Source organism: Hypanus sabinus, chromosome 5 (genome assembly GCF_030144855.1).
Source record: "Hypanus sabinus isolate sHypSab1 chromosome 5, sHypSab1.hap1, whole genome shotgun sequence".
In the NCBI taxonomy this organism is placed as follows: domain Eukaryota; kingdom Metazoa; phylum Chordata; class Chondrichthyes; order Myliobatiformes; family Dasyatidae; genus Hypanus; species Hypanus sabinus.
Window position 1 is genome coordinate 132,933,873 of NC_082710.1, and position 12,728 is coordinate 132,946,600.

The 12,728-nt window shown below is 43.0% G+C and overlaps 1 protein-coding gene and 1 long non-coding RNA gene across 4 annotated transcripts in view; one reads left to right on the forward strand and one right to left on the reverse strand.

Annotated features, from left to right (window-relative positions):
• LOC132394362 (uncharacterized) overlaps nucleotides 1-2,135 on the forward strand; it is a 37,810-nt gene extending 35,675 nt beyond the window's left edge. For all 3 annotated transcript variants that reach the window (XR_009512285.1, XR_009512288.1, XR_009512287.1), the window contains exon 3: nucleotides 263-2,135. This is a non-coding gene — a long non-coding RNA (uncharacterized LOC132394362). The remainder of the gene's footprint in view (nucleotides 1-262) is intronic.
• Nucleotides 1-12,728, reverse strand: part of uchl3 (ubiquitin carboxyl-terminal esterase L3 (ubiquitin thiolesterase)) — a 67,296-nt gene that overhangs the window by 6,484 nt on the left and 48,084 nt on the right. The window contains exon 7 of the mRNA XM_059970414.1: nucleotides 2,149-2,207. Within this exon, the coding sequence (XP_059826397.1) occupies nucleotides 2,149-2,207 (59 nt within the window). The remainder of the gene's footprint in view (nucleotides 1-2,148; nucleotides 2,208-12,728) is intronic.

Consider the following 12,728-nt stretch of genomic DNA (forward strand, 5'->3'; position numbering starts at 1 on the left):
TCAAGATACTGGCACTGAAGAACAGGTACTGGAGCCAGACAAGTCTGTAGGTATGTCTCCTCCAAGACAATTAGGCTGGTTAGGGAAGATCAAACAAACTATTGACATGTAATAGGTAGCATTGTCTTAGGAGCATTAGTCAGGAAACAAAGATTTTTTTTACAATTTAAATTATGCAATCATTTTTGTTAAAAAGCCATCAGGATCTTAGGCTACGTCCACACTAGGCGTTTTTAAAAAATCTCTGTCCACATTTAAACAGATATATTTGGCGAATCTCCTCCTACTGTGTATGCACAGGACACATCTACCGAAAGCAAGCGACATGTTTGGTGTTGAATCTCGCTGTGAAAGACGGTGCGTGTCTGTTCAGTTACAGACTAGAAAAAGTTAGAACAACAGCAGCTGTTGGCTCTCGTGCTGGAGGACTTGAAAGTTAAAAAATCAAATACGTCTGGAGGCATCCGACAGGGAGTTCACGGGCAGTATGACCTGGCTGATGACAAACATTGAAAAACTGACTAACTCTGTTGCATTAATAAAGCATCTTGTTAAATGTGTAAAACATGTCTGCATCAGTGTTATCTTGTACTTCCACACAATGTTACATTAGGCTGTTACACATCTATTGTCAGAGAAGTACTTGCATAAATAGGTAAACCACCTTCATATGAGCAAGGACAGAAAACAGGGCAAAGTGAGTATACTTATTTATTCAGTAAGTTATGGGTCAAAGTATTTGGTGAGTACATTTCTAACTCTTCTGGCTTCAGCCTCATTGCCGTCTTTCTGAAATTGTTAGGTTGTGTTCAAGAAAACAATGAAATGGCGTGCTGCCGTCTGACAGTGTTTACAGATTTCTCCAGTTACCCCGTCCACACTGATCTGCCCAAGCGGTGTTTTCAAAATTACACACCCTGGAGAGCACTTCAGAAAAGCTCCGGTTTCTGGGGACAAAAACGCCGTTTTAGTGTAGGTGGAGGGTAAAAACGAAGAGAAAAAGCTTGGGTTACAGATTTATCCAGTGTAGTGTGGACTTACTTTAAAGTGGGACTCACAAAATCGCATTCCTGACATTCTCCAAGATAGCTCAGACAAATGGTAGAGCTGCTGACTCACAGTTCTGGGTACCCAGGTTCAATTCTGACCTCGGGTGCTGCCTGTGTGTCAACCACAGATTTTTTCTGTGATAGGTAGGGTGGGTTTCCTCAGGGGATTCCGGTTTCCTCTCTCAACCAAACGACGCGGGGTGGCACTGCAATTTGCCCCTGGCGTAGGCGACTGGTGGAATACGAGGAGAATTAATGGGAATGTGGGGAGAACACAACTCAATTAGTGCAAATTAGTGATGATGGTTGGTTCAGTGTTTACCAATCCCTTACTGAGAGTCAAGCAGACTATCAGCTCAGCCAAGTTGACAATGCACCAGGTGCTTTGGGTAAGAGTAGTACATTTCCACCACCCACCAGTGTAATTTAGGGCAACTGGACAGAACTCTTCCAAAAATATAATTTAGAACAATAATATTATATATTCTAACCTTTCCAAAACATGTACCTATCCAAAGGTCTTTAATGGGCTTAGAAGTTAAAAGAAAAATGTAATTATTAAAATGAAATTAATACAACATTCTAATAATAAAACACATACAACTATCAACAGCAACCACTGAATAATACAACCAAAATGTTAAAGTTAATTGTCCATGACGATTGGTTGCCTGTCCTTTCCAACAATGACAGCTAGATTTGTGCAGTTGTGCTGTGTGCTTGTAGGTGACTGCTGTCTTCAAGTTGTGAGTGACAAGAGACGTCCACAATAAGAACATGAAAACTGCACTGGATCTGAAAGAGGAGCCTTAATTGTCCATATTAATAATAAAAAAAATCCTTTCTCCCAGCTAGAGCTATAGTAGGGACTCACAGTTCTGAATTCAGCCCTATATTGGTAGCAGCCTTCAAGGCCAACAAGTTCTTTTCTAGGTGCTAATATTAATTTTATTGGGGTTTGTCTGTCAAGAGAGCATCTGTAGTTGAGATGCTCATTTATTGAATAGGTTTCTTTTTAAATCGAATATGGCTTGCTGCATTATCCAAGGTTTTTGGAGCCCCGTCTTTTCATCTACATTGACCCGAGATCCACTCTTACCTCAAGCAAGCTATCAACTGTCGTATCTCCATGATTTATAGGGAATGGTTTGCGTCCATCTGGATAGGAAAAGAGATATTAAGCAAACAATTAATAGCACCAAAAGACTTATAATTATTATTATAACTTTCATGACTTTCTTAGAAGCTGTTGGACAATAAAGAATAATCTGCTGAAGGAACTCAGTGGGTAATCTAGCATCTGCAGAGGCAAAGGGACAATATGGGACTTGATTGAGGGTCTCAATCTGGAGCATTAACCATCCTTCTGTGCCCAGATGCTGCCTGACCCGCTGAGTTCCTCCCGCAGTTTGCCTTTTGCTCCAGACTCTGGCATTGGCAAACTCCTATGTCTCCAGTCAACATAATAGCTTGCTAATGTAGAGAGCTTAGCTGCCAGTTTGCTGAAAACAAGATCTCACAAACAGCAATGTGACAACTCAATAAAGTCCAAGGTACATTTATTATCAAAGTATGTGCACAGCATACAACTCTGAGATTCGTCTTCTCCAGAGAGTCACGAAACAAAGAAAACCTTGCAAGTCATTCGAAGAAAAGCATCATCCTCACATTTGCAAAGGAAACAAATCACGCAAACGGCAGCAAGAACGTCAACCCCATGTGCGAAAACAAATAGTGCAAACTAAAAAAAAAATCGCGCAAGCTAAAAACAAATCTTGTAAACCGTTTCAGTAACACGGAGTGAGAATTTTGTCTCTGAGATCAAAAACAATGGCTTACTTCTTGACAGCGGTCCCAGAGTCCACCTTGGGACAGGCAGGACCTCAGGTCAATGGGCCACTTAAGAGATACCACCCCTGAAAGTGTTGCTCTTCTCTGGTACAGCACATGACTTCCAGCCCAGGTTCTGGAGCTCAAGCCACTGCTGTTGTGTTTGGGCCCATAAACATTTTGGCTGGGAGAGAAGAGTGCTACCCAATGAACCACAGCTGTTGTATCTACAGTGAACTCTTATCCATGAATTGATTTGCAGATGAAGCACAGGGAGAGGAGAAAGTCCATCTTTCCTGGTATTGCAGCGAGGAACAGTCAACTACCTCCGCTGATGCAAAATGGTACGTACAAGCTTCTTCAGTGCATTTTCAACTTGCAAAAATGCATGCAGGGATTTCGGAACTGCCATTCCTGGTGGCTGCCCCCCCCCGATACCCACATCCAGCAGTCCAGCAGAAATATGGTGAAATCAGGTGTGCCCCTGAAGGCTGCTGAGATGGCGACAGCCCGCAGAGCAGGATTTGCATCAGTAAAGGACGGCAGGGCGGTTGCAACTCACACGGTTGTAGGGGGTCAGTAGCGACCACGCACACGGCAGAGCAGGCCCCTGACCGGGTTGGCCATTTAGCAGCAGGGCACTGCGCAGACGACAAGAAGGTAGAAGGTAGTGCCACCATCGTCACCAGCGCTGCTGTGGCCATTCAGCTCTTTGGTGTTATGAGTTTTTGCATTGTCCAAGGAAACTCACCAGTCCACTTATTGAGACCCAACGGGAGTAAATAATAATAATAATAACAACATTAGTAAAGCTCTAAGCACCTGCAATCCAACAATTCAAAACTTCCAAAGATTCGCCATCTGGCTCACCAGCTGAGTTTTCTTGAACTCTTTGTTTATTCACTAGAGCCCCCATGATTCACTTTAAAACTTACTGTTCACCATCATCCATTTAAATTTACCCAGGTTTGGGCCGCTCCCTTTGAAATTACCACGGTTTCGTTTCCTACATTCACTTTAAACTTCCGGGGTTAACTGGAAAAAAAATTACTGCGCAACATCAAAAAAGTGAATTAAAAGTGTACAAGAATACCTATGTAACGAATAACATCCAATAGTTCAGAAAAGGTGGCGGATTAATGGAGCCATAATACTTCTTATAAAGGGAACCCAACTGCACTTTGTTTTAAATGCTCGCCCTGGGAATGGTCCATCTCAACTTACATAGTTACATCTGCAATTTGATGGTGTTAATTATTATCTACCATAAACTTTGCATTGTCTTATGAAACAGTAATACAGGAAGAAAGAATACAGGCTTTATCCCTGCACCCTCGCCATCAGCAGCATACCTCAGCGCTTCGTCGAGCCACTGGCTTGGAGTGTACCCCATGCTGTGTATTATTCTAGAAAACCTAGGTATGCAATGAAGTAGAACTATTCACATGAATTTGCTTTCAGCTTGAGCAACACACATCAAACGTCGCAGCTACAAAGACAGAATAAAGATTACACGCTACAGCAGGATTACTCCAGTGAGAAATCTACTCTGCACCAGTCACTTCTTAAGGTCATAGGTACTTCAAATTCAACAGGAGTCAAATGCAGACCAACCCAGGTATGTGAAGATAGGCAACTGGTTCAAATGACCAACATGAAGATAACTGAAAGTTATTGTACATTGGGTAGAGGAGAAAACTTCATAGAAACATAGAAAATAGGTGCAGGAGTAGGCCCTTCGGCCCTTCGAGCCTGCACCGCCATTCAGTATGATCATGGCTGATCATCCAACTCAGAACCCTGTACCTGCTTTCCCTCCATACCCCCTGATCCCTTTAGCCACAAGGGCCATATCTAACTTCCTCTTAAATATAGCCAATGAACCGGCCTCAACTGTTTCCTGTGGCAGAGAATTCCACAGATTCACCACTCTCTGTGTGAAGAAGTTTTTCTTCGTCTCGGTCCTAAAAGGCTTCCCCTTTATCCTTAAGCTGTGACCCCTCGTTCTGGACTTCCCCAACATCGGAAACAATCTTCCTGCATCTAGCCTGTCCAATCCCTTTAGAATTTTATACGTTTCAATAAGATCCCCCCTCAATCTTCTAAATTCCAGTGAGTATAAGCCTAGTCGATCCAGTCTTCCTTCATATGAAAGTCATGCCATCCCAGGAATGAATCTGGTGAACCTTCTCTGCACTCGCTCTATGGCAAGAATGTCTTTCCTCAGATTAGGGGACCAAAACTGCACACTATATTCTAGGTGTGGTCTCACCAAGGCCTTGTACAACTGCAGTAGAACCTCCCTGCTCCTGTACTTAAATCCTTTTGCTATGAATGGCAACATACCATTTGCCTTTTTCACCGCCTGCTGTACCTGCATGCCCACCTTCAATGACTGGTGTACAATGATACCCAGGTCTTGTTGCATCTCCCCTTTTCCTAATCGACCACCATTCAGATAATAATCTGTTTTCCTGTTCTTGCAACCAAAGTGGACAACCTCACATTTATCCACATTAAATTGCATCTGCCATGAATTTGCCCACTCAACTAACCTATCCAAGTCACCCTGCATCCTCCTCACAGCTAACAGCGTCGCCCAGCTTCATGTCATCCACAAACTTGGAGATGCTGCATTTAATTCCCTTGTCTAAATCATCAATATATATTGTAAATAACTGGGGTCCCAGCACAGAGCCTTGCGGTACCCCACTACTAGTCACTGCCTGCCATTCTGAAAAGGTCCAGTTTACTTCCACTCTTTGCTTCCTGTCTGCCAACCAATTCTCTATCCACATCAATACCATACCCCCAATACCGTGTGCTTTAAGTTTGCACACTAATCTCCTGTTTGGGACCTTGTCAAAAGCCTTTTGAAAATCTAAATATACCACATCCACTGGCTCTCCCCTATCCACTCTACTAGTTACATCTTCAAAAAATTCTATAAGATTCGTCAGACATGATTTTCCTTTCACAAATCCATGCTGACTTTGTCCGATGATTTCACCTCTTTCCAAATGTGCTGTTATCACATCTTTGATAACCGTCCCCCTACCACTGATGTCAGACTAACCGGTCTATAATTCCCCGGTTTCTCTCTCCCGCCTTTTTTAAAAAGTGGGGTTACATTAACCACCCTCCACTCCTCAGGAACTAATCCAGAATCTAAGGAGTTTTGAAAAATTATCACTAATGCATCCACTATTTCTTGGGCTACTTCCTTAAGCACTCTGGGATGCAGACCATCTGGCCCTGGGGATTTATCTGCCTTTAATCCCTTCAATTTACCTAACACCACTTCCCTACTAACATGTATTTCTCTCAGTTCCTCCATCTCACTAGACCCTCGGTCCCTTACTATTTCCGGAAGATTATTTATGTCCTCCTTAGTGAAGACAGAACCGAAGTAGTTATTCAATTGGTCTGCCATGTCTTTGTTCCCTATGATCAATTCCCCTGTTTCTGACTGTAAAGGACCTACATTTGTTTTGACCAATCTTTTTCTTCTCATGTATCTATAAAAGCTTTTACAGTCAGTTTTTATGTTCCCTGTCAGCTTTCTCTCATAATCTTTTTTTCCCTTTCCTAATTAAGCCCTTTGTCCTCCTCTGCTGGTTTCCGAATTTCTCCCAGTCCTCAGGTGTGCTGCTTTTTTTTGCTAATTTTTATGTTTCTTCTTTGGACTTGACACTATCCCTAATTTCCCTTGTCAGTCAAGGGTGCACTACCTTCCCTGGTTTATTCTTTTGCCAAACTGGGATGAACAATTGTTGTAGTTCATCCATGCGATCTTTAAATGCTTGCCATTGCATATCCACCGTCAACCCTTTAAATATCATTTGCCAGTCTATCTTAGCTAATTTACGTCTCATACCTTCAAAGTTACCCGTCTTTAAGTTCAGAACCTTTGTTTCTGAATTAACTATGTCACTCTCCATCTTAATGAAGAATTCCACCATATTATGGTCACTCTTACCCAAGGGGCCTCGCACGACAAGATTATAAACTAACCCTTCCTCATTGCTCAATACCCAATCTAAAGTGGCCTGCTCTCTAGTTGGTTCCTCAACATGTTGGTTCAGAAAACCATCCCGCATATATTCCAAGAAATCCTCTTCCTCAGCACCCTCATTAGTTTGGTTCACCCAATCTATATGTAGATTGAAGTTACCTATTATCCTGTTTAATGCCACCCCCAACCTCACTACTACTGTTAGGTGACCTGTACACAACTCCCACCAGCATTTTCTGCCCCTTAGTGTTATGCCCATATCGATTCCACATCCTCCAGGCTAATGTCCTTCCTTTCTATTGCGTTAATCTCCTCTCTAACCAGCAATGCTATCCCACCTCCTTTTCTTTCCTGTCTATCCCTCCTGAATATTGAATATCCCTGGATGTTGAGCTCCCATCCTTGGTCACCCTGGAGCCATGTCTCTGTGACCCCAACTATATCATATTCATTAATAACTATCTGCACATTCAATTCATCCACCTTGTTACGAATGCTCCTCGCATTGACAAACAAAGCCTTCAGGCTTGTTTTTTAGACCTTATACAATTATGTTGAAAAATGGCCCTTTTTGCTTTTTGCTCCGGATTTGCCTGCCTGCCACTTTTACTTTTCACCTTACTACTTTTTGCTTCTGCCCTCATTTTACACCCCTCTGTCTCTCTGCACATGTTCCCACCCCCCTGCCACATTAGTTTAAAGCCTCCTGAACAGCAGTAGCAAACGCTCCCCCTAAGACATTGGTTCCAGTCCAGCCCAGGTGCAGACCGTATAGTTGGTGTGGGTTGAGGACCTTCTGGATAAATTTAGACGATCATGAGTAAACTTCAAAGAAGGAGACTGTCAGTTATCATATTGCCTCCTCCAATGATGCAGCTTTGTGCTACGGGCTGGCAAGAGACGCATAAGTCACTCAACTAATTGAAGGCTGCCCAGCAGAAGGTCAGAAAATAATTGCAAGCTTTGATTCAATCAAGGGTAGCATTAGCAAGGTCTTTCAACAGAACAACCACAGAATACCCCTGGGAAGTGTGGTTCACTGAAATGATGGGGATTGATTAACAAAAACAACAATGTCGTTCCAAAATACATTGGCGCATTTTATAACATAAATCATTGTACTAATGCACCAAGTGTCTTAATCAAAGCAGTGGAACCAAATAGAATGCAAGCCAAGTTGTATTTCTTGATAATATTCCCACTGCACCTTAATAAATAACTTCACTTCACTTTAGACATGAAAACACCAATTATCTTGTATCCACTTTAGTGTCAGAATTCCTTAAATCCAAATAACAATACATTGATTTCTTCATCAATGCTGTTGTTTTTCGGTAAGATTTGAAAATGGTGTCAATAAACATTTGGAAAATTTGGAACACAATCAGTTGTGGCAGACCTCCAAGAGCTGTGTTCTTAGTGTCAGCAGCTGAAAACCACCAAGATAGGTCTATGGGGGACACCATTTCTCTGGCCCTTCACTCATCGCTGGAGCATCTGAACAACAAGAATACCCTTGGAAGTCTATTGTTTATTGACTACAGCCATGCCTTTAATACAATTCCAAGCAAATTCATCTCCAAATTTTTAAACCTGAGGCTCAATACCTCCCTTTCTAAATGGATCCTTGACTCCTTGAAAAATAGATTGCAAGCAACAAGGACAGGCAATGATACCTCCGCCATGATTATTCCCAACACACTGTCCTCAGCCCCTGTACAGACTATATGGCTAGATTCTGCTTGAACTCCACTTATAAATTAACAGCGACACCACCGTCGTGATGAATTGATGAGTTGGAGTACAGAAGGAGATTGTGAGCCTGGTGCCTGTTGTCATGACAACCTTTCCTTCAATATCAGCAAAACAGAAGAGCTAATCATTGACCTCAGGAAGGGGGAATGGTACACGTGCTCCTGCTGACATTAATGGTGCCAAGATCGAGAGGATTGAGAGTTTCAAGTCCCCAGGATTGAGCATCATCAATAGTCTATTCTGGTCTAACCGAGCTAAGAAATTTCACCAGTGCCTCTACTTCCTCAGGAGTCTCAAGAAATTTGGCATGCCCACTTTGACCTTCACCACTTTATATGCATCCACCACAGACAGCATCCTATCTGGATTCATGATGGGTCTGGTGTGACAGCTGCTCCGACTGCGACCACGAGAAGCTGTATGGAGTTGGGCAGAGCTGTACCCACATCACAGGAACCAGCCTCCCCTCCACTGATGCCATTGATACTTCTCGCTGCCTTGGTAAAGCAGCCAGCGTAATCAAAAAGTTCTACTGCCCCCACCCAGACATTCTTTCCTCTCGCTCCTTGCACTGGGCAGAGGAGACAGTAGCTTGAAAGCATGTATTAACAAACTCAAGAAAGCTTGTCCCATTGTCATGAAGCTATTGAACACTTCCTTAATGTGATAAGATGGACTCGACCTCACGATCTACCTCGTTGTGATCTCACACCTTACATCTACCTATGGTGCACTTTCTTGAACTGTAACACTACACTCAGTGGCCGCCTAATTAGGTACAGCTGCTCATTAATGCACGTGTATAACCAGGCAATCATATGACAAGAACCCAAGAAGTAGGAGCAGCAGTAGGCCACCTAGCTCGTCGAGCCTGCTCCACCATTCAATAACATCATGGCTGACCTGTCCATGGGGTCAGTGTGGGCATGGTGGAGGATTACAAATACCTGGGGATATGAATCGACAATAAACTGGACTGGTCAAAAAACACTGAAGGGTCTGCAAGAAGGGTCAGAGCCGTCTCTACTTCCTGAGGAGTCTGAGGTCCTTTAACATCTGCCGGACGATGCTGAGGATGTTCTACAAGTCTGTGGTGGCCAGTGCTATCATGTTTGCTGTTGTGTGCTGGGGCAGCAGGCTGAGGGTAGCAGACACCAACAGAATCAACAAACTCATTTGTAAGGCCAGTGATGTTGTGGGGGTGGAACTGGACTCTCTGACGGTGGTGTCTGAAAAGAGGATGCTGTCCACGTTGCATGCCATCTTGGACAATGACTCCCATCCACTCCATAATGTACTGGTCAGGCACAGGAGTACATTCAGCCAGAGACTCATTCCACCGATATGTAACACTGAACGTCATAGGAAGTCATTCCTACTTATGGCCATCAAACTTTACAACTCCTCCCTCGGAGTGTCAGACACCCTGAGCCAATAGGCTGGTCCTGGACTTATTTCCACTTGGCATAATTACCTTATTATTATTTAATTATTTATGGTTTTATATTGCTATATTTCTTCACTATTCTTCGTGCGGCTGTAACGAAAACCAATTTCCCTCGGGATCAATCAAGTATGTCTGTTTGTCTGTCTCATCTCCACATACCTGCCTTTTTCCAATAACCCTTAATTCCCCTACTATGCAAAAATCTACCCAACCTTGTCTTAAATGTATTCACTGAGGTAAGCCTCCACTGCTTCACTGGGCAGAAAACTCCACAGATTTACCACTCTTTGGGAAGAGCAGTTCCTCAACTCCATCCTAAGTTTACTCCCTCACATCTTTGAGGCCATGTCACCTAGTTCTAGTCTCACTTTCCTGCCTCTATCTTATCTATCCCTTTCATTAATTTATATGTCTCTATAAGATCTCCTCTCATTCTTCTGAATTCCAGCGAATACACTCTCCTCAGAGTCAACCCCCTCATCTCTAAGTCAATCTGGTGAACCTCCTCTGCACTGTTTCCAAGTAAGGAGACCAGAACGCAGTACTCCAAATACTGCCTCACCAGTACTCAAAGTTGGAGCATAACCTCCCTGCTCTTAAATTCAATTCCTCTAGCAATGAAGGGCAACATTCCATTTGCCTGCTTGATAGCCTGCTGCACCTGCAAACCAACATTTTGTAATTCATGCACAAGCACTCCCAAGTTCCTCTGCACAGTAGCATGCTGCATTTGCTTTTACCATTTAAATCATCATCTGCTCTTTCATTTTTCCTTCCAAAGTGGATGACGTTGCACTTACCAACATTATACTCCATCTGCCAGACCCTTGCCTGTTCACTTAACTTATCTATATCTCTCTGTATCCTCTGCACAATTTGCATTTCCACTCAATTTAGTGTCATCAGCAAACTTAGCGACACTACACTCGATCCTCTCTTCCAGATCATTAACATATATCGTGAATAGTTGCAGGCCCAGCACCGACCTCTGTAGCACACCGCTCACCACTGAATGCCAACCAAAGAAACACCCATGTATCCCAACTCTCTGCTTTCTATTGGCAAACCAATGGTCTATCCATGCCAATACATCACCTCCAACTCTATGCATCCTTATCTTATAGACAGATCTTTTACGTGGCACCCTATCAAACGCCTTCTGGAAATCCAAGTAAATAACGTCCATCTGTTCCCCTCTATCCACTGTCCTTGTTATATCCTCAAAGAGCTCCAGTAAATTTGTCAAACAGGACCTGCCTTTGCTGAATCCATGCTACATCTGCTGGTTGGATCCATTTCTTCCCAGATGTCTCGCTACTTCTTCTTTAAAGATAGGTTCAAGCCCTTTCCCAACTCCAGATGTTAACTGGCCCCTAGTTACCTGCCTTTTGCCTACATGCTTTTTGAATGCAGCATGACATCCACCTTCTTCAAATCTGCTGGGACCTGCCTAGAGACCAGAGTATTTTCATAAATTATCACCAAAGCCTCTACTATAAACTCTGCCATTTCTTTCAGTACTCTGAGGTACATTCAATCAGGACCACGGGACACACCTAATTTTAAGCCCACAAGTTTGCTTAACACCACCTCTTTAGTTTAGCTATTGCATCAAGGTCCTCACCTCTCACTGCAACCGTATCATTTCTCTTTGGCATGTTAGACATGTCCACCACTGTGAAGACCAGTACAAAATAGTCATTCAAAGCCTTGGTCACTTCCTCATTACCCAATGGTAATTCCTCCTTCTCGTCCTCCAGGGGACCCATGTTCACTTTAGCAACCATAGGTTTTACTTTTTACTATCCATTTTTATATTTTGTGCTAGTTTATTCTTATAGTCTGTTTTCACTTTCTTTATTGCTCAATTAGTGGTTCTTTGATGCTTTTTAAAGTTTTCCTAATCTTTCCCCACCACTCTTGGTGACTTCATATGCACGAGCTTTTAGTTTGACGCATTCCTTTATTTTCTTAGTTATCCATGGCCAGATCTCCTCACCCTTGCTACTTTTGTTGAGCATTGTGTAAAATGGCTTTGAAAGTCTTCCACTGTTCCTCAACTGTCCCACCATATAGCCTGCGTTCCCCGTCTACCCTATCCAACTCCTCCCTCATCCCATTGTAGTCTCTCTTGTTTAGGCATAATACACTGTTTTAAAAATCGAACTATTGTACCCCTCCATTTGTATGAGAAACTCATTCATACTGTGATCACTCTTCCCAGGAGTATCCTGAACTTCAAGATTGCTAATTCTACCTGTCACATTGCACAGGACTGGATGCAAGATAGCATATTCCATTGCAGGTTCAGTAACGTGCTGTTCAAGAAAGCTTTCATGAATGCATTCTATGAGACTTCCTCAAGACTGCCTCGACCACCTTGATTCACCCAATTTATGCACAAGTTAAAGTCCCCTGCGATAACTGCTGTTCCATTGTTACATGCCTCAAATATTTCTCTGCTTATTGCCTATGCCACTAATGTTGGTGGCCTAGAGGCAAGTCCCGCCAGTGATTTTTTCCCTTTACTATTCCTAATCTCTACCCAGATGGATTCAACATTCTGCTCCTTAGATCTTACATCGTCTCTCACTATTGCCCTGATCTCATCCTCAATTAAGTGCTCTACCCC